This window comes from Charadrius vociferus, unplaced genomic scaffold (assembly GCF_000708025.1).
Source record: "Charadrius vociferus isolate BGI_N301 unplaced genomic scaffold, ASM70802v2 scaffold311, whole genome shotgun sequence".
Taxonomy (NCBI): Eukaryota; Metazoa; Chordata; class Aves; order Charadriiformes; family Charadriidae; genus Charadrius; species Charadrius vociferus.
This window is the reverse complement of record NW_009646965.1, coordinates 295,133-322,315: the sequence shown is the minus strand read 5'-3', so window position 1 is coordinate 322,315 and position 27,183 is coordinate 295,133. Positions and strand designations below refer to the sequence as shown.

The following is a 27,183-nucleotide window of genomic DNA, read 5'->3' as shown; positions in this document are numbered from 1 at the left end:
ATTCCTGCTAACAGAATAAGTCAAGCATACTACTGCTAATTCCTTCCTTCGTTACTTCCTTCCTTCCTTCTTTCCTCCCTCCCTCCCTCCTATCCATTCATCCATCCATCCATCTATCTACTGGGAGCAAGGAACCTGACAGACAATCTGCAGAGGTTCAAAAGGACCACTCAGAGACCATAAAAAACCCATGAAAAAGAAGCTGAATGAATTACTTGTATGTGTTCATTACAGAAGGAAACGGGGAGGTTTACAAGCCAGAATCCTATTTTATGGAAAACTCAGTGGAATTTCTGTCTCAAACTGTAGAGGCCAAAATGAAGATTATGTAATTAAAAACCCAAACATTCCTGAGTTTCTTGTATTTACTCAGGTGTTCTAAAGGAACTGTGGTAGATAACTTGCTTAACATTGCCTTGATATCTTAGGGCTCGAAGAAAGCCGATGTTGATCCTGTTGTTTTAAAAAGATTATAGACCCATAAAACTGGTGTCTGTAGTGATTAGAAATGGTAATAAGAAAGAACTAGAGGGCATGAATACATCAAGGAGGGACTGGGGGTTTTGTTGTAAACAGAAGACATATTTTGCAGATTTGTCAAAGTTCTTCAAATGCATCAACAAAAGTGGGTAGAGAGACCTGTTGATAAAGTATATGTAGATTTTCAAAGAGATTTCAGTGAAGTCCCTTATCGAAGACTCTAGAGGAAGCTAATCAACTGTAGAATACAAAGGAAGATTGTTACAGTTCAAGATCAATATCTTTGGGCTATGACAGATGCTTGAAAATGTCATCCATAAAAAAATCTTAGTAGTGGTTTAGAAAAAATGATAATAATAAAAAAATCTAGGCTTATTCAGGTTAGAGAGAATGATATTATGCCCCACTATAGCTCTGTGGTTCACGTGTACATTGGATACAGGGTGCAATTCCAGTCTTCTCATTTCAAAATGAATAGTACAGCGCTGAATAAAGGTATGAAACAACTTTCATGGAATTTGGTCGTTCCAAGGTATGGAATATTCTTGGAATATCATATTCTAATAATACTTGTTGATGATCTGTTAGCAAGGCTGCTTAACAGTTCAGGGGATGAGTGATAAAGATCCAGTCCCACAAACCCTGAGTTATCAAAGCGGTAGGTGAATGAGCTTAAGGTTTAAGGGCAAGCATAGGTAACGGGGAGATTTGCTTCAGCTACTCTGATTCTCACTATCCTGTTATTTATTGCAGTGTTGTCATTCTTTCCTTTTTTGATCAATGCTTCTGAAACATTCTAAAACATTCTTGAGACATTCAAGAAGTAATTTTCGAACATGAGAGGCTCTTGGATGTCACACTCAGCAGTGCACTTCCACAACAACTGAAACAAATGGGAGTGAACTCCTGTGACTCCTTCCCTGCCATTATGTGGCTCCACCACTGCTCATTATGACTCCAAGTTGCTGCCCTCTACCTTGTGTTTGCAGAAGCATTTTTCTGACCCCATGGTGAGCTGGTTCATGGAGGCTGGTTGAGAGAGCAACCCTCTATTTTTGGTACAGTTAGTTCTGTTCCAGGTCATAGAAGCCGAGGAAGTACCTGGTTTTGCAGCACTGCTTAGCTAGAGGATGTGTGTTTGTTAATAAATTTATTTTGAACCTCTCTTATTTGGACTGTCACTATTTTTTTTCCAAAATAAGTCTTCAGCTGGAAAAATGGTGCTTATTTTAATTATTGCTTTTTGGGTTGTACCTGAATAACTCACTGAATATCTGGATGGGAAATTCTCAAGGGATTTATTATTTGGGTGAAACTCTTTAGATTCTATAGAGTAATCTGTAAACATTTCAGTGATCATCTTAGTCACTGATTCACGAGCAGACAAAGATGTTCTAATTGCATAAGTAGACAGTTATCTATAAGCCTGGATTTAAACTTCATTCACAAAGTGAAGGTAGACTGTAAATATTTTCTTGAGTCAGATCTCAATGATTATTTGTTAATATGATATTTTCTTGATAAACAGATTTTGAAGATTACTTACATGTCTAGAAGTGGGTTTGCACTCTGGAGTTAAATCTTCAAATTGGTCTTTGGAGCAATTAGTCTCCTGGATTTCATATTTAATTATGTAATTCCATCCAGCTACCACCTGGAACAGATATTTAGGAACTATATTATGTAAACCAATACAAACTCGGAAGTTTGAAGAAAGCAAAACTACTCTTCTAGTGCAGGCCATCCATCAAATTACTTTGCAGTCACTGAGCCATAGAGTATTCTTGGACAGCTGAAAAAAATCTTGTCCTTGTGATACAAGAAGTAATCTAAGTCATGCATGTATTAGAAGTGCACTTTGTATTTGGATTCCACATCCCCAGGCAAGCCTGCAGCCTCACGTTGCTTGTTTTCTTGCACTTTCCTTCAAAGTATTTGTTACTTATGATTCCCAGTGACAGGAAGCTGGTCGAGATAGATGACTATGCTAGTACAGCTTGGCAAGTCCTATGTTCCTGAGTGTGGGACACAGTAAAACAGTATCTGAATAACGTAACATTATACTGCTGGCATCATTTGTTATTGAGTATCCTGCAATTATCATCTACCTATAATTGTGTCTGCCTTGGGCTTTACCTTCCCCTGCCCGCTGGTTTATCCAGATTTGTGACCATTTTTTTCCTTTTCTCTCCAGGAGGCAGTTTAGTTTTCTTCACTATGGCTATTGCTTCTCACCCGTGAAATCTCTTCATGGCACAGTGTTGGGACAGGTAGCATTGGATTAAAAAGGGGAAATAAGAATCAAATATAGTAATTTTCCATCCCAGATCAGTTAAAGCGGAGGGCTCTGACTAGTCTCTGTTGGCCAGAAGTGACATGGTGGTTCTCTTTCCAGCACTGGATTGCAGTCTGTCTGTGGCGTTTTGTCATGTCGCTTAAATGTTGTGTAAGCTTGTTTTTCAGCTAAGAGAATCGTTGCCATCAGTAAACAAAAAGAGGACAGTCTGAATTAAATCATGGGTCAAATTGACATGAGACCAGAAGATGCTTTTTGGCATTCAAAGAAAAGGGCCTGTATTTGGTGTCAGGTTATATACCAGTTAACAACCAAATAAGAAACTTTACTTTCTAGCAACGTCACACCAATCCATAGGAGAGCCTTTCACAGGGAAATAATTGTTGCGTGCAATACGAGATGACACAGAATTCCTGTGACCTGAGCAGTCATTTCTTGCAAAGCAGATATTCCTGTGTGCAGAAATCTTTCAGCAAGTGACATGCTGGCTTTTTGTTTTTCTTACCCATTTTTCCTATATGGGATTTACCCGTCCTATAGCATATAGCAGCTGCTGCCATATGGGTCCTATTGCACTGCAAAAGCATAGATGCCTGCTGGTGTTTGAAAGGCTGTAGAGTATATGAGACATCTGTGCAGGCTGGCAGTTTTGGCACAGAACCTAGGAGAGATCTGCTCCTGCTGGAGCTTCAGGGAGAAGCCAAGTGGAATACCCGAGACCATCTGAGATGACACAAGATGCCTGTGTCAGCACTGAGTGCAAATAAGCTGGTGCTCGACATTGGTTAGATACAACTGCATATAAAGAAAAAGTATGTTTACTATCAGTTTGTAAAGTTGACAGCTCTGAAAATCCAGTAGGTAACTGTTTACAATTCCCTATAAATGAAGAAAATTATTTACAGGGTCTATACTCTATATGCATTTCGTATGCTTTTATTATGAAATATAAGCCACCTTAAAATCAGAAACGTGTACATAAAACAACCAAGGTATCCAGTTAGGGTGTTGGGGGTTTTTTTTTGGTAAAATTTAGAGAAAAATCATACACAAACCTGTACTTTAGCTTCTTTTATTTCCATAAGCTTAAAAAGGGCAGGTTCAGCACTGTGCTTGTTAAACTTTTGAATAGCTTGTTTCAGAATTTCTGACACTTTTGAACTGTCACTTGATATAGGATGGAAGCATCCAGTACAGATACCCTCAGTAAGTGTTATCTTTGGCGTAGCTGGAAAAGAAACAAACCAAAAATATATGGCTTCATGTAAAACAGCCTCAGGTTTTAATTTTTCCTGGGAAAAATTTATCTGGGAATGAGAGAAAAGGTTCAATGAGCAAAACCCTTTCCTGCTTTTAATTGGAATGATCAGCAAAACCCACATTTCAGTTTCAGGACATGCAAAGACATTCACTGTATTTAGGAACATGATTTGGTTTGTGGTGAGGGGGGCCATACATGACATTTGGATCCAGGCATGGTTTCAGCAGCAAACTTCATTCAGAGGAGTGAGTTCAGGAGTCACTGAATCCCTGAAAAACTTTGCACATTGTTTTGACATCACTAAGGAAAGGTCATCCCTCATTCAGTCAGGGAAGGACCAGTGGAGGCTACAGCTAAGGAGACGTTCTTCAGATTTTTCAGAGCTCACCCACTGTGTGCAGCTGCTTACTGTCCTTGTGATATTTCAGGATGAGGACTTTGACAGGAGTCTTTTGGCTCATCTATATGAACTGCTCTGATTTTGAGTTCCTTAGGGACTGTAGTTGAACTTTACTGGTGTGTTGTTTGAACTCCCCCTGCTAGTCACTTTGGCTGCCAGTTACCACTTGGTGTTACCTTCAGGCTTTACCAACTGGATTGGCTGTGGATGGACAAGCTTGACGGGGATGCTCAAACTTCTGTTTCCTACTACTAATCCTATTAACTCTCTTTCCTTTCTAGTAATCATGGATTGGATTTTCATAAATTAATTTTATAGTTCAGTACATAAATTAATTTCATGATTCAGTGAGCTTGAGAATGAAAGTGGGACAATATGTGGTCTCTGTGGAATTGAAGTAAAATTTGTGTGCCTGTTTCTCAGCTGGCATAAACTGGCTTTAATGGAGTTATGCCAGCTTGCACCAGCCAGGAAACCAGTCCAGGGTCAATATGATCCAACATTTCCACCAAGAAGGCTGAACAGTATGGTAACTAACATGGTGTGGAAATCTCTCACCAGTTAAGGTCTATTGTTTCCCTCTTTCTGTTTGAATCCTTTGGATTTGATTTTGGCCCCTCTGTAAATCTGGAATATCTCAAGGTAAGCAATACTATTTAGTCTTAGGTCTCCAAGGGGGACTTGGACAAAGTCTGGCCCTTTGTATTTCTAGTATCACTTATTTTGACTCAGTAATGAAAAATAGGTATGTTACAGAAAAATGTGACCATGTTTTCAGGGAGTAATCACAAAGGAGATAATAGAACAATAGCACACCCAGTTCTAAGCTGACTACGGTCTCAGCATTTTCATAAGTGCCGAACAAATGTGTATTCTTTTTTCAGAGTTGCTACAACTTGGTAACAAAAGATGAACTTCTTGGGCTGAATACGTGGTTCATTAATTTATGCATGTTTTTTCAGCTTTCTAAGCAAAGATTCAAATGCAAATTTCTCATGCATTCTCTGTGGGATTCACACACCGTTTACTGGCAACTAGAGGTCACCATTGCCCTACAAATGCTTCTAAACCAAGCAGCGTTTATTCAGTAGCAGAACATGGAGTTTGTGTGTACTGCAGTTCCTAGAAGGACACTGGCTGTGGGTATAGCTATTTAAGTTTTAAACAAGGTAACTAGGAACAAAAAGCAAAGATAAGCTGCCAAACGTCTCAGAAATCACGGTAAATATTTCTGTAGTTAATATGCACATAGCTCCCTGCTATCAGTTACATGGATATTTTAAAGCTAGCTTGGGTATGTCTTACATGAACACTAGGCATAGGCACGTAGAGATCTCGGTTGCAAAGCTTTAAAACAATGTGATCTCTTTCTAATAAAGGAAATTACTTTGTGAACATAATAGTCACGTATCAATGTCTTATAGGCAAGAAATGTACTGCTTATTGTTAAGGTCTAAAATATACCACAGTCTCTCTTATATAATTACATCACTGCTAGATTTTTATTTTGTAAATGATTTTTTTTTTTTTTTTGGTTGGAGTAAATATTTGCTTGGGTAAACTCTAACAGAAATAATTTAGTCATTTTTAGTTTGGAGAGAATTAAGGTACAATTTTTTCTAATAATTTCCGGCACAATTTTATACTTGAATAAGTAAGGACAGAAAATTAAAGTGTGACAAGTTGTATCTAGTCTCTAAGTCACTGACATGCTTTTGGTCTTAAGCAGATTCATTTTAACTTGGTAAATTCCAGTGTTTGAAGAAACTTACCGCACATGCATGTACTGGTGTTCATTACACTAGATAGAAACTGCCAGTGCTTCACTGACTTAGCCTATATGTGTATAACATTGAAGTGTAATTTTTTCATTAACATGTAATTGCTTATGGAAGATTATTTATAAATGTCTGAATAGAATGATAAGGAGCTCCTACCTTTAAAATTACCTTAAAGTCTCAGTATTTTATTTTCCCCATTCTTATTTGTCAACGTCCGTGTTGAATACTGCCCCAAACAGTTACATACCTGGAAAAATTTTGCAATCTTGTGAAACATTACTCGTTTTTTCAGCGTTATTCATGTGAACTTGAGCTGTGCATTCTCCCATTTTCTGCAAAAACATAGAACAACATTTGTCTTAAACTTGGTGAAGAAAAATACAGTACTGTATATTCCTCTAGCTATTGAACAAAGTTGACAGTTGCAAATTGAGTTTGGGGAACAAGTTCATATGTGCATTTGTAGTACTGTCTAATTTGCTGTTTTGTTACTGGAAAAGGATTGGTTTTGTTGGTTGTGAGGAGAGTAGTGGATGAACTGAGCAGATAATGTGAAAGATTGCTTTGTATCATGATTGGTGCTTATTAATCAACTAAAGAATTTACAGTCAGAATAATGGAAATGAACACATCCTCATAAATAAAGTCAGTATAAATTGTGTATTTACCTAATTTCCTCTCTGCTGGTACAAGATATGCGGCAATGACCATGGCATTTCACATTGATTCAAATGGTTATTAGCACCACCATCCCTTTCTTTGCATTGTGTACTGTGTGAATCACAATCACAGTGACTTCCACTGGAAATGTGCAGTGTTCCTGCACACTCCACATGCCCCGATTGTACCTCCTCTAGGTACTGTCTAGTAGCATGAGCCAGACATGCTTTGCACTCCTAAAAGCCCTCTGGTAAATTTTCTGCCACAGTGGCTTCTATGTCAGTATTTTGGTTGGTATTTTTGCAGTATTTTTGCAGATCTGAAGTCAATTTGGTTATGCAAGTTTGCATTGTGCATAATTAACAGAAAATTTTACAGCCCTCACTCTCACAGTGGATGTGTCTTATGTTGAATTTATTGTGAACCTTCATATTGAAGCTCTGAAATGTTCCCTTCTGCACATATTCAGGATTATAACGCTGAACTCACAATTATAATGGTTAACTTTAGAGTTGTAAAGTTTCTATACTGTACTTTAGTCATATATGCTCTCAAAAGCAATACAGCTAGAAAAGTTAAATTCTCTACTGTATTTTTCCCCAGGCAACCACAGTCCTGGTCATTATACTGATGTTTCTGTACAGAGGACTTTTAAAGAGGACAGATACTTACAGCCTCTGCGGGTACTTTGTAATCACAGTCTTGCCAAAGTTTGTTTTCCTCAATGGCACAGATGGTTTCATGTATTCGATATTTCACATCGAGTTGTGTGTCGGGACCTGCCTGGATAAAAACAATTTGCATGTCATCATTTGCATAGTAATAAATCAAGTGAAAAGATAAGAGCTTCAAAAGGTAAATACTATCCATTGGTTACATTATATTTTATAGTATGGTTTCAGATTAGCTGCTGGTCTCCATGCAAGGTCTCCAAATCTTGGTAGTTCAATAATTAACTTATTTAATTATATTACTGAGCCCTTACCTACAATTACAGTATATTGATACAATAGATACCGTATGCTCAACTACCTTCATTTTAACTTGTAGTACCAAGGGTTTTAAAACCAGAAAGAAGTAGTTAGATTTTGTACTTATGTTCAAATGTACTCCGCATAAGCAAATTTGGGTTGCTGCTTGGATAGTTAGCATAATTACCAGCTTGGACTGTGCTCCTGTCTGACTCCCTCTCTCTTGGCCTCCTCCCAGATCTGTCTGCTTTCCTTCTGTACAACTCCACAGGCAGCCCAGAAACAGCAGCCGTCACCCCTCAGGCAGCCTGGCAGTGCCCAAACTGCCTTTACTCTATGGTAACAGGGTACTTCAGCTGCCCTGCCTGCTCCGGGGAGAGCGGCGAGGAGGGCATATGCTCTGGAGACAGCCCTTCGTGGTGCCTGCAGTTTTCCTATAGGCATTAAAGGCTGAGCTGCTGGTGAGGGCAGCCCCAGGAATCCCCTAAGAGGAAAAGCACAATACTACACAAAGTTTGGCCTGGCCTCTGGAAGTGTTTCTGCTGTTAAGTCAGTAGGGGGCATTTTTTCCGTGCCATAAACTGAGTAGCGAGCCTGTGCCTACAGGTAGCATTTAACACTGCAAGGTTTGTGGTTCATCCTTTAGAAGAGATGTAAAGCCAGAAGTTTCTAACCTTTTACAGCCACTAAAAATGCTCTGCCAATGCGCTTTTCCAAATACAAACACAGGCAGTCGCTGTACTTTAACACTAGTTATCCTCAAATGAGACTGCTGAGAGAATTGAATGATAATTCTTGCCTTAGTGATACCCAGAAAGCAAAGCTGAGCTGATGTGGGTGGAATATACTGGATTTATGCTGGTGTAGACACAGAATTATATGCTGTGTTCTCTCAATTCCTATTGTGTATTGCCACAGCTGTGAAGAGGTGTAGAGGTACCTGATATTACAGTTGCAGGTTGTAAAACAGGATGAAAGGTTTTCGAAAAATATAATGGACTTAATCCTCAGCAGGTATAAATTGACATTTATCGAGCTGCATCAGATTATACTATCTGGGATGTGGACTTAAAAAGAGCCAAATTCTGTTCTCTGTTACAGTGTTTTAAATCTGCAATAAATCAGCTCAGTGAGTAAATGAAATACGTGAGAGAAGACATTGTTTCTGTATGTTAGTTGTTGGTGGTTTATTTCATTATTATTATGAATAGCTATGCCTTTAACTGGGGCAGCTTCAGTCGTTCACCAGTCAGCTTTTATGTTTTATTACCTTATCAATAATGAATATGCCTGAATATGTAATAACCAACTATTTAATTAATGCATTCAACATTGTGAGACTAGCAATGAGTAAAATCTATACTCTTTTTAGAAAAAGAGTACCACATATGAGGAAATCTCTATTGCAGATTCCTTTTCTCTGTTTTTTACTTAACATCATAGTCAGATCAATGATTCAAGTAATAATTGATTTCCATCTCAGATGTTTTAAGAAAAGGAAATATGGATATCTAGAGAAGGAAAGATGAATAACAATTGCAATAAATATGTACTCTTAAAAATAGAACATCGTTTAAGATAAAATACTGAAACTAATATCTGTCCTTTGGGAACATCAGCAAAATGAAGGTGGTGTTACAGCTCTGATATAAAGATGTTTGCATTTGGCTATTGTTAAGGATGTGTGTAGTTCAGTGAAGACAGTGGGACTATTCATTTGTTTCATTTTAATCGTGCAAAGGGTTTGCCAGATTTTAGTCTTTGTAACTACATGCTAAAAATCTCCTTAGTTTGAAAACAGGATACCCAGAGGGTAGGTGCCAGGAGATGTGGGTAGTTTATTGTAAGGTGTTTAGCGATTCGTGTCCCCTTTCTGAGGTCAATTTCTATCTGGGTAAAAGTGTTTTGTGATTTTAGAGTGTGAAATATTCTCTCTGACACTGGGTTTCTTGTGTTTTACATCTGAAAATCCAATCCAGTAGAAAAGAATGCTAATGTTGTTTTCAAGTAAAGTAATGCTTGTCATTATTATGGTAATATCATCTTTGTATGCCTCTCAGAGGTAAATACTCTTTTGTTAGATTAACACTATACAGAAGGACTCCAGGCAAAGGATCATGTTTCATTCTTTTTTTTCTTCTGTAATTTTAGCTGTCACCCTATTTGACTAAAATACCACCTAGTGCTTTTAGATAGATCTGTGACTCAGGACTAGTGTCAATCCAATAATATTCACAAACAATTTATTCAGAGTATTGCCAAATTTTATCAGGTCATTCTTTGTTATGTGTGAAACCAGCTCTTCCTAAGTCAAGATAATATTTAGATTTTTTAGTAAGTGTGTTTTTGCCATTGGTCTGAAAACCTTACTGATGGAAATGGGTAGAATTCCCAACAAAGAAAGGAGAACACAGAGTGGACTAGTAAGACAAATTCTATTAGTGACAGAAATTTTCTATTCTTTAGTCCTTACATTAATAAGCAATTTACCAGCACACATAGTTCCCTTGATAAGAAAATAATATACATCCTGCTTGTCATGGTAACAAGTATCTTACTGTGCAAGCCATTTTTTTGATTTTTTTTAAGACGTTTTTGGAAGACACTTTGCTGTCATGCTTGCTCTGTTATGAACAAGATGGAGATAATCTGATTCAGAGTGCATAAGCAATTCCAACATTCTTTGTTTTGCAAAGTCTACTTACAGTTCTCTTGGCTTCCATCACCATGTATAGAGCAAACTGATTACCAGTTGCTGTGTCTCCATTGTATTTCTTCAGTGCTGTGTCGACAGCTTTAAAGACATCAGGGTCATCACAGTCCAAAAACTCAAATGGAAGAGGGGTGGCTCTGCTAGAGAAAAAACTACAGCAGAATACGAGTACAATAAAAGGTTTCATAATTGGAGAAAAAAAGCCCCCTGAATTAGAAGGCTCTTTAAAAACCAAATGGAAAAAGAATGCCTGAGAGGGTTTTAGTCACCTCTTCTGTTTTTCAGGAGCAATAGCTGAGTAAACAGAGTGAGTAGGTTGTTGGGGTTGGTTGGTTCTCATCATACCCTGTTTATACTGCAAATAAACTTCTGAGTTTATCTAGATAAACTTTGTGTGGTCACCAGAATGACACTAAGGTTATCCACCTGCCATCAAGATAACAGACTAAATGGCTGCAGCTGGGGACAGGTTTAGACTAAGCAGGATGGCCGCTGAACAGAAGAGAAAGCAGAATGTCTGTAGCTTTTTGGCTTCTTTTCTTAACATCTAAACAGCTGCTGAGAATGAATTTTAGAAGGCTTAGATAAAATACCCAAGAAGGGCACAGTGCCAATGAAGTTCTGGTTCTGGACAACAACTCTGTAAATTTTATAGATCTGTTTAGTGTTCAGACCACAACAGTTACGAGAAGTCAGAACATGTTTGAAAAAAGATGCGTATCATTGAACGTCACATAACTCTTCAGTAACACTTGATAAACCTTGTCCTTCACGTTACTATTGGAAGTGTCCATCTTCACTGCCATGTGGAGACTGCCTTTGGACTATGGATTAGTCAATATTCATAATGTTTTGTTATCGTTACAGATAGGGAAAACGACACCCAAGCACAAGGGATTAAGTAATGTTGGCTGTGTCTGGCAGAGCCAGAATTAGAGCTGGCTGGGAACATCTGGTGCTTGTCTCCAGTGTTGAACACCAAATAGCTTTGCTTTGAATCTGTGAGCACCTTGGGATTGCCTCAGCTCCAGTGTTCCAGTTGTGTCTTGCTACAAGTTTTGGTTAAAGAAAAAGCACTTTAGAGACTTTGTGGATAAACTATGCCGGAAATAAGGTTGTTCGTACATGATAATGCACTTTCAAAAATTAGACAATCTTCACTCAGTCACACAAAATGCTGTCCCCATTTTTTTTTTATTTTTTCTTCAATGTAGCCCTCACACTGTATTTTACTTTATGCCATTAAAAAGCTACTTTGAGGATCAATTTGCTACTTTTTTGAGATTAATCCTACGTTCTTGCTTATGAGATAACTGTTGTGAACTAACTCATTGGGGTCCCAGGTCTGTCTAAATGCATTTTACCTTGATGGGGGCTAGAGCATAAAGAGGCACCAGTATTCTTTCTTCCTGCTCCGCCCAACTTAGTTTCCAGTGAGGACGGTTCAGTGATAAAGAAAACATTTACATGAAAGAGTTATTACATGCATCTGCTTTTCTCCTCCCCTGAGAGCAATTACGAACTATTTGAAAAGGGCTGTCCTTGAACGCAGTATTTCTGGTATATCACCGCCAGCAGCTGTAGCAATGGAAGTACCTGGGCAGGCCACCCTGCAGTGTTACGCTACAAGTAATTAACTATTGTCAGACCTTTTCTAGATAATGGAGGTAACCCAAGCACCATTAGTCAATTTATGCTAGGCTAGAGTATGCCTCATTGGTGTTTACTGTGCAGCTAAACATCCATAATAACAAAAAAGACAAAACTCTGGCAACTGGGTCAAGAAATAAAATTCTTACATATTTTTATTTTCTTTGAATCTTTACAAAGCATGAATGTAGTGCCATGGATTGTTTTTTATGGAAGGCGGTGAAATTTCCTCCAGGTCAGATTTCCTCAGAAAAGTATATTATAATTATGAATGATGAGAAAATTAAAGATGTTAGATGGTAGTTTTCACTATCAGGGAATTTTCCTTTTTGTTACAACTAAAGGAGCATTGTTTGCTGGGGAATTTTATATCCATTCACATTGTCTGAGGAATTCAGAATTTTGAGCCTTTCAGTTACAGTGGAGTCTGAGATGGCTGGGATCAAGAGGCAGGTTGGAATAATTTTCTTAATCATTGTTTTCAGTGCTGCTTCTTCCTAGAAATTGTATGCTTTTCCCCCTTCTCCGTGTGCTGTTTTCATTCATTCTACAACTGTCATTGGCCCCGCAACTCTCAAACTAGGAACATCTTTCTCTGAGGTCACGTGGGAGAATTTTCTGACATGGAGCTGTGTGGAAATAAAGGCAAAATTTTTGGAAGAACAAATTTGGGGTTTCCTGGGCATGACTTTGATTGTGTAGGGTGATCTGGAAAACCCAGAGCTTCTGGCACCTCCTTTAGACTTGAGCCAGTTAAGGGAATACCTTCACCAGTGCTGGAGAAGTGAGGGCTGCTTTCGGATAGCTCAGGAAACTTTGCAGTGGGAGGTGTGAGAGAATCCTGCTGATTTAGAACTGGAATGCGATAGACAGCTCCTGTTATTTGGAATGGAAAGTACTTTCCTGATTTGCCTGTCTTGTTGCAGTGATGTCTGTAATAGTGATGATAGAGATGACGAGGGTGGCCTGGAGGAGGACGGTGATGTGGTCCATGATGGGGAGGAGGGTGGTGGCGATGTGGTCCATGAGGAGGGGGAGGACAGTGTGGTTCATGATGGGGACCAAGAGGAGGATTATGTGGTTCATCATGGGGAGAAGAAGAAGGGAGATCATGGAATTCCTCTTGGGAAGGAGAAGAATGATGTGGTTCATTGTGGGGAGGAGGAGCAGAAAAGGGATGTTGTGGTTCCTCTTGAAGAGGAGGATGTGGTCCATCATGGGGAGGAGGAGGGTGGTGATGTGGTCCACCATGGGGAAGAGGTGGAGGACAGTGGTGTGGAGGGTGAAGGTGGTGATGTGGTTCACCATGGGGGCGAAGAGAAAGAGCAGGTCCTTCATGGCTGTCTTGATGTTCTGTGTTGAAACTGTGGTTATGCTCAGAGTCTTCAGGTGTGGATTGAGAAGACAGTGGACATCCATGCCTGTGACGATGCCTGTGACGATGCCTGTGATGGGGATGGGGATGTCTGTGTGGCTGTCTCAGAGCTGAATGTTTGCATCTTTGCCCATAGTGATGGTGCTGTTCATAAAAACACCAGGGGAGGAAGTATTATGTGAGACGTTTATAGGACAGAAGAAAGTGGTGAGAAAGAGAGAGGGGTGGGAGTTAGTAGGTTTGCATTTACAGTTCTGGTGATCTGAAGGAAACAAAACCTGTGATGTTTTTCAAGGTAGAAGAGATGGAGTAGATGATAAAATGCCAAATTACTGAAAATCATCTGGAAATACTACACCATAACAAAATGAAATCATATAATCAACTGAGCAAAATTTGTGATGAGTCAAAACAAAATAAACCCCACACTGGAGTAGCTGTTATTAAATGGATGGGAATACCAAATATTATAAAGATCATCTCCCCTCTTCTTGCTTTCTAAAATTCCTTTGAGCTTGTTTGCCAATTTCTACTCACTTTAACTAGGGAGTATGATTGGACTGAGAAAAGACACCCTTGGAAGCAGTAGTAGGGACAGCTCGATTTGAATTCATCCTCTGATTACTTAGCAGTCAAAAGCCAGTCTGTCCTGATATGCTGCATCACACCCAGGTAATAATAAAGGGGTATAAACAACCGTTGCAATCATCTCAGTCCGGACTAAGTGAGGTTGGTGTAGCCTGGAGGAGGATATAGCCAGAGACATTGCAATACGTGAGTACATACCCAGGGATGGTAGATGTCACAGCTTATATCTGTTCTATCAGGTTCATCTGGATCACTGATCATTCTTGCCTTGCAGAATCCCATGTGCTAAGCAAAAGAAAAGGTAAAAAACAATGCACATCTGGGTTCTTGTGATGGAGTTGATAGAAGCAACTAAAAGTTCACCATTTTGAAAGTTAGGCTATTTCCTTTGATACCTAAGTATATTTACATAACTTAGCTAGATCCTGAGCTTTCTGACCAGTGATACTTGCCAGTGACTAATAATGATTAAAATATAGGCCAGTTTTGAATGTTCTTGACTGTGAAGACCACTTTGCCATGTGTGTCCAGAGGACTACTACTCTCCATCTTACTTCTCTTTTGATGTCTGTAAGAAATTGGTCAGGTACTGATGTCTCCAAAACAAGTACCCTGTGGGTAACTGATTTTTATTCCTTTTTTTGTGTCTTTGCTTGCCAAACTTTTGTTCAGATGGGGCTGTTCTGAAATTTAGCTCAAAGTCCTCAAAAACAGACGCTGTAGCTATACTGTTTCACACAAAGCTCAAGGTAGAGCTTCCTCCCATATTTATTTTTTAAAAAGTACTGTTGTAATCTTTTTGCATTACTTCCCTTAGCATCCTGTTTGCTGTCACTTTCACCTGCTGTCCAGTTGTTTTGTGTGGAATTGCTCGTGTGAAAGAGCACAGAACTTGGGTGAGGGGTTCTGTGTATGCTCTCTGTAGTGGATGCTTTATCTTGATATATGTTTGGGCTGTTAGTAGCCTATTATGATCAATGACTACAAATGTTAACAGCATTTTATACACACACCCCTGTGATGGCAGCATTGAGAACAGAATTCAAAACCTCTGGCTATCTGGCTTGGGCTTCATTCTAGTGAACTTTTGGCTCCGCTACCAGTTCGTTCACAACCTTTTCCAATATTCTGGAGTATAAAGAGCCAGAGAAGAAAATGGATGTAGATAAAATAAAAGTTCTACATGTTTTATTTTTTCCATATTTTTATTTCATTCCTTCAGTTTCATTTCTGGGGAATAATTTATTCTGAAAGTATGATCTTGTCTAGTTTTTTCTTTGGTGTAGACTATAATTGTAATGGGAAGGTGGGGTGAGGAGAGTACTTTGATAGTAATCTGCAGGCAGGCCTGAATTATTCCACTCTCCATTCCCTTGCAGCAGAGGAAAAAAAGAATAACCCTGGGCTCACTGGGATGACATAATGCATGTATTTTTTTCAAGATCTATGACTCATGTTCGTGTACAAGTTTTTATGCAAATAGCATGAATGATTTACTAGGGAATGACCACAATTTGAATGTGAAAGCCAGATCCAAACTGAAAAGCTCGGCTCTGTAATATGCCAGACTCCAGTCAGATTTGAGAGTTCAGATTGGCTCCTTACAGAATAAAAAGGAGCAGCTGTAAAATTAGGATCTGGACTTTGACGTGCTGGATTTTTAATTTTGAGTTTGGGTGCATCCTTATTAGAAACATTTGGAAATATAGTGGGAAGATCTTTCTGGTGCCACCCATTGTATCAGTCGTCATTCCAAGACTTTACTTACAGTGTGCCAGTCATCCAGAAAATCACATTCCAATGCCTGGTCTGTTTGTTGTGCAGATTTGGAACAGTTGGTCTCTTTTATAGAGAATCCTAAGATGTAACCTTCATGGGAGGCAGTCTGAAACCAAGAGGTCAAACAAGAAGAGGTAACTAGGTGTCTTAAAAACCTGTAATTTTAAAAGCAACCATACTTCATATTGTTGAAAAACCTGTCTACCTCATGTTTTCACTAACTGTGCTGTTTAGATGTTCATACATATACGCATATACAGTGAGGAAAATAGATTAGATAATTTATACCTTACTTGCCTCACCTTTATGAGTTCCAGGAATGGTTGCTTTCTTTCTTTGTCTAGTATGTGTATGTTATAAAAATGATACTTTTTATTACGGTTTGAGAAACCCACAACAATTTACTGTTGTTTAGACAATTATTCTATCACTTGATGACACCTTCCCCAGCCGGGAAGGGGAATCAGGGAAAAAACAAGGAAACCTGGGGGTTGAAATATAAACAGATATAATAGAATAAGACTAGATAATTCACATTAATAGCTCTAAAGAACCAATATTGATCCTGATACCAATCTAAAATATGCAAGGATTATACTCAGCCAATTGTATCAGCAGGCAGTAGAAGCTGTGCACTCCCAGCAGTAGACAGCAAATGTCTGACACTGCGAGCACTATGGCTTTGAGAGGAAAGGAAGGGCTCAGGGGTCCAGCACTGGGGTAAAGAAGTCCTCTGCATCACAGCCATTAAGGGAGAGAGTACTTCACAACAAACTTTCTAATTTATATTGAATGTGAGGTGTTTCATGGTATGAAATAATCCTGTTGGTCAGTTTATGTCAAGGGCCCGGGTCTCACTCCTCCTTGTCCCTGCACCTGGTGAGCTCGAAAACACTGAGACCTTGAAACCCACGCACCATAGCTGGCTATAAAGTAAATCTTTTCACAAATTCAGACACTAGAGTCTTCTAAAAGTGCAGTTTTCCCAGGCAGTAGAAGAGAAATTAGTCCTGTGTCACTCAAACCAGGACACTTTTACAGCCTGTGTTTTTAGGTAGTAGCATCCTTAGAGTCTTCTCTGTAAATTGAACTGCTGCTTCTGTGAAAATACAAAGTTCTACTGGATGGCAACCACCCCTTTCCAGTTATGGGAGTGCATAGTACTGCATTGCTGATGTTGACTTGGGATGACATTCTGCCAGTTACTGTGAGATTGTTGATTGCTCTGTTGTCAGTGGCATTATTCATAGAGAAGGCATTACTCCGTAAGAACATGGGAGAAGGCCTTTGTGATCGTGTTAAAATCCATAGAGGTGTTTGATTTTAATTTCCAGCTGTAGTAGTAGTTTATTTCAATTCTGTGTTGAAGGTGTCCATAGCATGTGTGTGCACACAAGTTTCATTAATTTAACTAAATTGGTTAAAAGTGGATGCACATACTTTATGATATACTTTTTTATCATAATTCGTAGTTTCTAAGTGTTATGCAGTCTGTTGAAATCCAGTGGTACAATCTAAATTGGCTCTGTAGCTAAAGATGGCCAAGTGTGAAGACAAAGCATTTAGGGAGAAATCCATGAATCCAGGCAATCTGAAAAGAGCCACTTGCTAAAAGGGGGTAGGGATACATCCTGCATGGCACTACAGTGTAGAATACTGTCAAGTTTCTGAGCAATATTAAAAGCTGCAGGGAGGTGGGACTGGCATGCTATAATTTAGGCAGTTGCCAAGATCAACATATATTATGGCCATGGGACTTCATTACAGAGGTGTCCTGAACTGACATATGTTGGCAGAATGATCCTGTGCTGTTTAAGTGAAGGTCTCGAGTATGTACCAACAAGAAGTTGTGGTGATGTGAGAGTTATTCTTCCAATCACCCAAAGGATAAGTCTTCATGTAGACATCACTCAAAGATGGAGGAGTTATTTACCAGAGCCAGTAGTTCTTCAAGAGGTACAGCATAGATAAACCTCCTGTCCTTCAGAGCTCTCACAGTGCTGCTTTGCTCTGCAGCAGAGAGTCAAAATGATGCTGAGCGTGTTCCACTTTGTGTTGTACCCATGTGCTAAATATTCTAAGAGTAAAAAATTATCTGACTTCAGTTGACAGAATGTATGACTGTGATAATATGCATGGCTGTACATATTGAAGAACTCTGGTCAGTAGTAAATAAACTCTTGTATGTTATGATATGATAGGTCAATAGGCATTCAAAATAAAAATATGCACATAAGGAAGGCTCCGACATTTTGTATGCCATCACACTGCCATAGTTTTCAGCAGGTGAGAAATCCTTTTGCTTTCACATGCCTAAATTAAAGTTGATAACAAGTCTTTGCAGAAGTACGACCTTCAATTTTAAGAGATGATTTACACTGAGAGGTGACAAGCAATAGTTCTGGTCCTAGAAGGGTTTGAGTTCTGGTCCCGTGGTTTTGGAGCTGCTCACAAAATTTTGTCATTTAGCAGTAATTCTAGGACAAAATGCCACTTACCATCTTTAAAATCTTTTCAACTTTGTCCACGTTGAAGTAGTTTGTGTGGTTACTCTCTCTATTGAATTTCTCCAGGGCCTTTGCAGCAATATTTTTATGTTGCTCGGTGACTTCTAAGACTTCAACTTTCACAGGACAATCTTTGCACTCTAATAAATCAGGGGGAACTGTGCAAACAGATAATTTACTTCTATTGCAATGGATATTAATACTCTTGGGAGTGTCCATGTACCTTTAATGTGAACTCATAATGAGAAACTGAAATGCAAGCGTTTCATTGGAAGTGAAATACCTATCCCTCACTCCACAAACACGGGTCTGTTCTGTAACATGAAAAAACCCCAAACCTGTGAAGATGAATATTCTTACAAATCTTTTAGCTCCACCTTAGGATCTTAGCACTCCAAAAGGGCATTCTTTCCAAGTTTACTTTTTTTCTCATATTCATTATTGTGTTTTGGTGGACTGGAATGGTGGTACCATCTGATATTAATAAGGTCTGCTTTAGAAGAGTAGGATAACCTTAATTCTATTACTCATTCTTAACATTCCATTTGAATTATCTAAAATATGAATTGCAAGCAGATGATTTAATCTGTTACAGTTACCATACACTAGTAGTGCACAGACTTGTAATTTGGTACTGGGGCTGGTTTGAGGTATACATTGGCTCGCAACAGTGGTTATTTTACCTGGACTTAATGTACAATTAAATCCATATAGTTGAGGTTTCCTCAGCAGCTGGCTTGTATATGTGATAATCTTACATTGCCCAAAGTCCTGAGAGAAAAAAAGAATACGTGATTATGATGTTATTTTCACTGGATTTAATTGGATGTAGGTGATCATCGTAATTATGCCTCCTTTTAATGTACAGTACTTGTAAGAATAACAGATGTGGTCATTAATGGAATATTTGATCTGGTACCAGTCAAAATTTGTGTTCAGTTAAAATGGGATCTCCCTCTACAAGAGCCTTTATTTTAATTCTCGGTTTGCATGACTGAGTAGACAATGGAGAACTAAACCAGCCTTCACAGTCATTGTAATAATTACTTACAGTAAGATAATACTAGCTAGCGGGGGAAGTTAGGGTGCCAGAGATACTCAAGGTTACATAAATCTATCAAAAAGCGGATGGACCTTTCCTTCCATTCATTTCCCCCATCTTAATAAAAAGTGTAAATGCCTTCTCTTCTCTCCTCGTGGCCCTCCTGCTTTGTCTTGTGTGGTAGTACTACCATTCTCCTATTTAAATGAAGTTTTGGACTCGTAGTTCTCATCCCAGACTGCATCATTGGATTGCAGCAAGGAAGGACAAGTATTGCTACACATCATATGTGTTCTGACACCACCAGTGTTTCGCATTGTCATTCCACAAATGCTATGACCAAAACCTGACAAAATATAACACTGGTATTTCTGGCTAATATACTAGGAACATGCTTGAAAAAATCATTTCTTGTGCCCTTTAGTTGTCAGCAAATTATTCTTAAAACATCAGTACTGCTACCAGCAGTGTAATGTGGACTATAGCTCCTTTGAGACAACCAGTTAAATGTAGCTGCACTTATTTGAGGAGTCAGCCCTTCTCCAAACCTTTAGCTTATGTTTAACAACTCTAGAACCCAATAGATTTTATTTTATAGTAAGCCATATTAAAGCCTAGACTTCACTTAGAGTTTTGTGACACAGGAATTTCCGTGCAGTTCAGATGAAGATCAAGTTAATGCATTATTGATGTATGACTCTGCCTGGTGCCATTACTTGCCATGGAATAGGTGTCACTGTATTCACAAGACTCCCAGTGTCTTCTGGATAATACAGAGCATTCAGTTTCCAGCACGTCCAAGGTTAAGTAGAGGACTGATGAATTTCCCTGGAAGAGAAGTGCAGGTAAAAATGAGTTTGTATGCAAGAAATTTGATCTGAAAGAAGCTTTATTTGCAATAGATATGTTTAATCTTTAATGTAGCTTCCCCAGTTCCCTATTAAGGTTTTTCTGAGCTGACAAACGTGGAAAGGGTTTAGGCTGGAGGGGACCTTGGCGATCATCTTGTCCAGCTACTTGCTCAAGGTAAAGCTAAGTTCAAAGTTAGATTCAGCTGAATCTATATATCTGTGTATCACCAAGACAGATGTTCCACAACCTCTCTGGGCTGTTCCAGTACTTAACTGCTTTTTCCATGATTTTTTGGGGGCCTTACAACTAGTCTACTAGTTGTACTTCCTTCCTACAACTTATAGCTGTCGCCTCTTATCCTTTTGTTGAGAACCTGTGGAAAGAGTCTGGCATCTATCAAGTAGGGAAAATGCCAGTGTTAAGAAGTTGCCAGTCCCTCTTTCTGATTTTCACATAGAACGTATTGGTCTATTAGGAAATCAGTTGTCCAGGCAGCCAGTAATATAGCTACAGCCACTTCAAATGACCTCAGTGACCAGATACTCTTTCAGAACTTTGCTTCCTGCTCAGTTTATTCAGGGAGTGATGCAACAAAGCTGTAATAATCTCTACAAATTCAGTAGCTTTAACTCTGAAATTCTAGTATGTTCTGAGCAAATAAGATGGAGAATCAGAATTTGAATTTGGCTGCCAGTGTAATGGGATGTGGTGTTAAGAATTATCTGTGGCCCACAGAAATGGTTTTGTATTTTTCTGCAAGAAAATGAATCTCAATTCACGTTTGGAATGGATTATTTAAAATTCATGCAACCCCTGTATGGACATTCAGAATGAGCACAGACGTATTTTATTTTGTCATTTAGATAAAATGATGCAAAGCCTTTCACTGTGAATAAATGTCCTCAGGTTTTATGAAATTTCATCCATTCATAGTCCTTTTTCAGAGTGTTTCTGTATAGACGAGACCTTGAGAAAGAATTACTGCGGTCTAGTGTAATATTTTTATTAGTGAGAGTCCATCAGTGTGATGTTAAACACTAGTTTTGCAGTATCCTTATGTCTTAGCATTGTCTCTTTTTAAAACAGGGGCCAGATGATTCGCGCAAAGAGACATGTTATTCAATAGCTGAATCAGGAAAAGAATAGAGTTGTCCTGGACACCCATCCTGCCCACTAGCTGTGTGATTATTCTCTGCTTAGGGGTAGTTAGTTTCTCTATTTTATTTTATAAATCCCAATAATTTCAAGCTGCTAGTCAACACATTAATAAAATGCAGACAGAGAAGAGAACAAAGACAGTAAGAAAGGCTATTTTTTTCTGATTTGTATTTATGGAATTGCACTGAATGGAAAGGTAAGACGGGTAAGATAGTCTTTTGTAAAATGTGCTATTCACTAGGAGCCCTCTGAAGCTGAAATGACTAAATACATTCACTTTGTCATCCAAACTTGTGAAATGCTGAAGAAGCCAATTCATGCGTGACAAATATTTATTTTCTTCAGCAGGATGCATTTGGATTCAAAAAGCCTAAAGCAGAGCTTGGGTGAAATTAAGTGTCAACATCCAAATATGCAGTAGAAAATTCTTCTGTCTGCTGGATAGCCCTTGGGGAAAAAAAGCTTATATGGTGCGGCCTTGGTTGTTTTAAAAGCATCTTGGGCACCAGAGCTCTGCACTGCAGAAGCCCAGAACTGTTCTAGTGTGAATAGTCGAGTACCTTATGCTTCTAGAACTCCAGATCCCGCTGCTAGGAATTGCTTTTCTTAAGTTTCTAAGAGGGTTGATGTGATAGGCTTGATGCACACTATCGCATGGAGATGGTAAAAATAATGTTCTAGGGATTATTATTGTTGTTGTTATTATTATTATTACTATTACTATTACTATTTTTTTTTAATGTCATCTTGGCAGCGGAGCCAGCATAACTTCTTGCACCGTAGCGTACATGATAAGTATGCAGGAGACCACACCTGGTGGCTTTGGGTCTGAGAAGGTACAGAGACCTTACAGGGAAAATTCTTTAGCTGTAAGATAGACAGAAGGCTCTTTTCTGTTCTTGTAGACTCTATGTGATAGCTGAAGCTGTGGTCCTGGACTTCAAAGACAGCAAAATTCATTAAGGGTACAAAACAAAACAAAAGCATTGTAGTCTAGTGACTATAGCATTCATCTGGAAGTGTGAATCCTCAGCTCTGGTCCCTATTCCAAGTTATGGTTCTATAGTTTATACTGTCAATAAGTTAATAATTGGTTAAAATGTAGAAACAGTGAGATTTTTCTTTTTATAAACAAATATGGGTTTTCTCATTCATCCAATAAATATTGCATGTCTTACTGCCCAGTGGCTCTGCTTCACAGGGGTGGCACACACATCGCTGCATGGCAGCAGCATTCTTCAAAGACGGGAGACTTGAGGGTTTAAATCTCCTACTGCTGAAGAAGACTGATTGCTTCCCAGATGCGCTCTTTCACTACCTGGCTATTGCATAAAACCCAGTAGTATCACTTGCCACATCCTTGTCTTTGAAAAGCAAAATAATCAATCAGGTTTTTTTGAAAGTATACCTGAAGACCTGTAGGAATCTCAGCTTTGGGTCACCTTCTGAGCTTTTTCTTGTCCTAACAGGCAGATCCATCAAAAACCAGCCCTTTTTTTCAGTTGCCATCCTGAAATGTGTTACACATTTCTTAAACAGTGCATGTGTGCCTGGATTCTAGTTTCATAGCCAAGCAGCTGGAAGGTAGCCAGGTGCATTAGTAAATCTACATGTCCTCGGTCTCTTTTATCTACTAGTTAAAGAAATTTTGTATTCTATTGCTTTTTCTGCTATTGATTTGCTTTGGCATTTAGGCAATCATTGAGAAAGGCTTATGTATCCTCTCTAGGAAACAGAAATAGAAATAGGAAGGAAATAGGAAATTACTGATATGGATTATCTATCCAGCCCTTCCCTTGTTTTGCAGAATGGCATTTTCCTCTCCTTTGGCTTCCTCTGCCATTTCCCCCTTCCATCCAGTTATCCAGCTGTCTCCAAAATTAAGATAATAACAAAATACCGATCTTGCAGGATACATTGATCTAATTAATGTTAGACATTCGCAGGTTAAAGGAAGCGTCTGAATGTAGATTTTGAACATAACATCTGAGACATGACAACAGACCGGATAGATTAATTTCTGGTGTTGTATAAAGCTGTTCAGAGCATCTCTTCTGCTAACATCCTGTCAGCCAAGAGAAGAGAGGGCATTCAGTGTCTTTTGAAATCAAGCTTATGTACAATAAATCATGCACAAATGAATACTGAGATAGTGTAAGTCAGAGCTGATTCATTGAATTGCATCAACATTTCTCTGTTAAAAGCAATAAACATAAGCTTTTAATGATCATGCTCATTATTTTAAAATCACAGTCTTGTGTAAACCAGCCTTTAAATTGATACTTACTATATGTAGTTTGTGTGCATCAGCAACACGGAATAAACCAAAGACAAAGCCATCTCTGCGGTGTCTGTTGACCAAATCCAGGGCCACTCCTGCATCTGTTTCAACAGTATTACAGTCTGCAGGTGTAATGCTTGTTTTGTTTTGGGCTTTAGAGCACTGCAGCAGTGTTAGAAGAAGAGCTGAAGCTAGAAGCAGCATTTTGTTTGCAGTGTTAGATCACTTCTGCCCATGCTCTGATAAAGTCAGTAGTCTGCTTTTAAATCAGAGTAGCCCACTGAAGTTATAAATGAATGCTAGAAAGGCATGGTTTTGTATAAATTTAAGTGTTGTGTCAGAGGGCCATTACCTTGACCCTGGATTAAAGTTTGCAAACAGCAAGTAAATGATTATATAGTGATTGAGCAGATTTTTGAGGAAAGTAGGCCTTACAATACTCTCTGAACTGCCCATCAAAGAGACTATGTTTATAATTCTTTAAGCAGGCATTGTGCAATAGTGTTTTACTATGAAAAATACTTAGCTTCTAACAGGGTGCTGCTGAGCCTGGCATTAAGAAGGTCCAGTTTATGTATGCAGCTATTATGCAATCTTGGTTTTCTGTTTACTGTAAAAACAGTTGAACTGAAAATATGCTGAAGTATTTGGGGTCGAGTGATGGCTGTGTCTACATCCCTGTTTTTACAAATCCTTACCTAGCAGAGAACTAGTGAAAGGGAAACATGGAAATCACTCAGATTTGGAAAAGGGATGTAGCTCAAGGTGCACTTGCAAACTGGTGGTCTGTAGCTTCTGCTACAGTGAGTACCTGCTGCTCTTCCAGCTCGAGAAAATTTACAGCGGACTTCTATCAGCTTTACATCATTTCAGACTGGTACACAGAATGGGATTGACTGGCTTAATACTGATCAGCTTTTCATAGAAAAAGGTGCTAGCTGTATAATTGACTTAGGTTTACATGTTTGACTTTGTACTTTTTCCTTGACTTATTTTCGTGAGAAACATTGGGAAATATAATGGGTAATCATCCTTAACCCTTACCTCATTTTATTAATCCTTATTTTAAAAAATCCAAGTTTTAGCATGTCTGCTGTTTAAGAAATCACATTTTAAAATGCATAGAGCTGAAGTATTGGCTTTCTTTTATAGTTAGTTCAGGACACACTTAACAGTTCTCTGGTAGCAGATAAGCTAAATGGAGAATCTTACAAGATTAGAACTGGGGGGCACTCAAAACTGGTGTGAGTCAGTTTAAAATGGATAAAAATAGTACCTGTGCAATGGGTAGTGAACTTCTGGAACTTGTTGCCTCAGAAAGATGTGGAGGCAGACAGTATCAGCAGAGTCAGAAATCGCTTAGAAAAGTTTACAGATAACAGGTACTTCAGTGGATACCAGAAGGACTAAGCAGATAAGTACTCTTTTAAATTCCTAGTACAGTGATCCAGGGTACTGGAAAAGTACAAGGGGAATGGTTTGGAGAAAGGGGGCAAGTCAGATGTTTCTCCTAACCACAATTCTCTTTTGCCACTGTGAGAGATGAATACTGGGATGGGTGAACTACTGTTCTGATACAGTAGAGCACCTACAAAAAGGCTGGAGAGGGACTTTTTTACAAGGGCATGTAGTGATCAGACGAGGGGTAATGACTTCAAACTGGAAGAGGGTAGATTTAGAAAACATATCAGGAAGAATTTTTTCACAATGAGGGCGATGAGGCACTGGAACAGGTTCCCCATAGAAGTTGTGGCTGCCCCATCCCTGGAGCTGTTCAAGGCCAGGTTGGACGGGGCTTTGAGCAATCTTCGGTGGGAGGTGTCCCTGCCCACGGCAGGGGGTTGGAACTAGGTGATCTTTAAGGTTCCTTCCAACCTAAACCATTCTATGATTCTATGATTTCTTTTGTTTATGTTTTTATGATGTTGCATTATAATAATTCAGAATTTCTTCTGGAAGATTGAAAAAAAAATGGTGAAATAGGTGTTGTATAAATAATCAAAGACATTTGAAATACATCTCATCAGTTAAAAATAATATTCACATCATTGCTGTGTTCCAAATCTTACCCCCATTCATTACTTACAATAGTGTTTAATTTTTCAAATGGGCAGTCATATTGAAGAAAGGCATCAGATTAGGCAATTTATAACATAATTCCCTTAGTCTTCTATTGTTTGCAGATTGTTTGTTCTTTTTTTCTCCTTTTGTTCTGTGCTGTTCATTGTGACACCGATCATTTTCTTGACAGTGGCTTATGTACTTTTTATGTATGAAATAGAAACACTATGAATAAACAGTAGAAAATGTACAATTCCTGCCAAATTGACTGCAGAAGTAAAGGTAAGATTCTGTTCCCACAGTAGAGAATTTTGTCCTTGATTTCTTTGGAAAAGAAAGATTGGACTCTATTATTAAAGTATAGCATGGACAAGCACTCCAGGCACAGTTAATTAAATATTGGTTGTACTTGAGTCAGTATAATGTATTTTTATCATTTCTCATCCAGTTTGATATCTTTTTTAATACTTATTTTGTTTTTATATTTATTGCTTGTCGGGTTTTGTGTTTTGTTTTAATGAAGCTATTTCTATAAACAGATAGCTGGCAGGAATAGGAATATTTATCCTAACATGGCATTTCTCTTGACTGCCTTGTCCAAAGCTTGTTTATCTGTATGACTTTTACCAAGGCTTGACTTGCAACAGTAAGAGGTGATCCGTATTCAAACTTTAAAGAACTGGTAATAAACAGCCTCCTTAAACCTCTCTCCAGAAATGTGGGAGAACACACCAAAAAGTGACTTATTTTCCCCACTTGAAAAACAAGGTATCAAATGCTTAATAAACAGAGCTTTATTCTAGGGGGGTAAGAAAAAGAGAGCTGACAAATAAAAGAGATAATATTCAATAACCAATTACTCCTTTCCTAAAGTATAGCTGTAACTATTAACAGATATCTCTGATTTCTTGGGAGGACGACTGCTGTGTTAGCTGACTGTTCTCTGCCTTCTGCAGTAGCGCTTCCCTCAGGCTGGCGTTATCAAATCACACAGCTCAGGCAATCATGCAGGTAGCAAGACCTTATCCATCTGGCAGCCTGTGCTGCTCTGCAGCTGCTGTGGTTTCTGCACCTAAGCAAGAATACAACTAACAGAGACACATGTGGCTCCAGTTGCTTCTAGAAGAATTCTTTGCTAGCGTCTCTTTACTTTTTTTTTAGTCTGTGATGACTCATACCTTCAGACCAGGGTGGGCCTGATTTTACACCTTGGTGAAAAAAAACAAAAAAACAAAAAAAATAATTTTGCAATTTTTGGGGTAGCTTTGCATTTAACAGAAATACTCCCACGTATGATGGGAAAATATGTAAATGTGTCATGCCTTCAT

The 27,183-nt window shown here is 38.7% G+C and overlaps 2 protein-coding genes across 2 annotated transcripts in view; both read right to left on the bottom strand.

The window, feature by feature from the left end:
* The window catches only part of KNG1 (kininogen 1), a 16,964-nt gene extending 6,215 nt beyond the window's left edge, over positions 1-10,749 (bottom strand). Inside the window, exons 1-5 of the mRNA XM_009895291.1 lie at positions 10,555-10,749; positions 7,551-7,661; positions 6,466-6,550; positions 3,832-4,004; positions 2,027-2,134 (exon numbers count right to left, since the gene is read on the bottom strand). Coding sequence (XP_009893593.1) covers positions 2,027-2,134; positions 3,832-4,004; positions 6,466-6,550; positions 7,551-7,661; positions 10,555-10,749 — 672 coding nt within the window. The remainder of the gene's footprint in view (positions 1-2,026; positions 2,135-3,831; positions 4,005-6,465; positions 6,551-7,550; positions 7,662-10,554) is intronic.
* A 2,064-nt stretch (positions 10,750-12,813) lies between these two features.
* HRG (histidine-rich glycoprotein) lies at positions 12,814-23,998 on the bottom strand. Its single transcript, XM_009895323.1, has 8 exons — positions 23,801-23,998; positions 20,224-20,331; positions 19,145-19,232; positions 18,453-18,619; positions 15,944-16,060; positions 14,374-14,460; positions 13,518-13,731; positions 12,814-13,334 (listed from the first exon to the last, which is right to left on the bottom strand). The coding sequence occupies exons 1-8, from the start codon at positions 23,996-23,998 to the stop codon at positions 12,814-12,816; spliced, it is 1,500 nt and encodes a 499-aa protein (XP_009893625.1).
* Between the last annotated feature and the right edge of the window lie 3,185 nt (positions 23,999-27,183).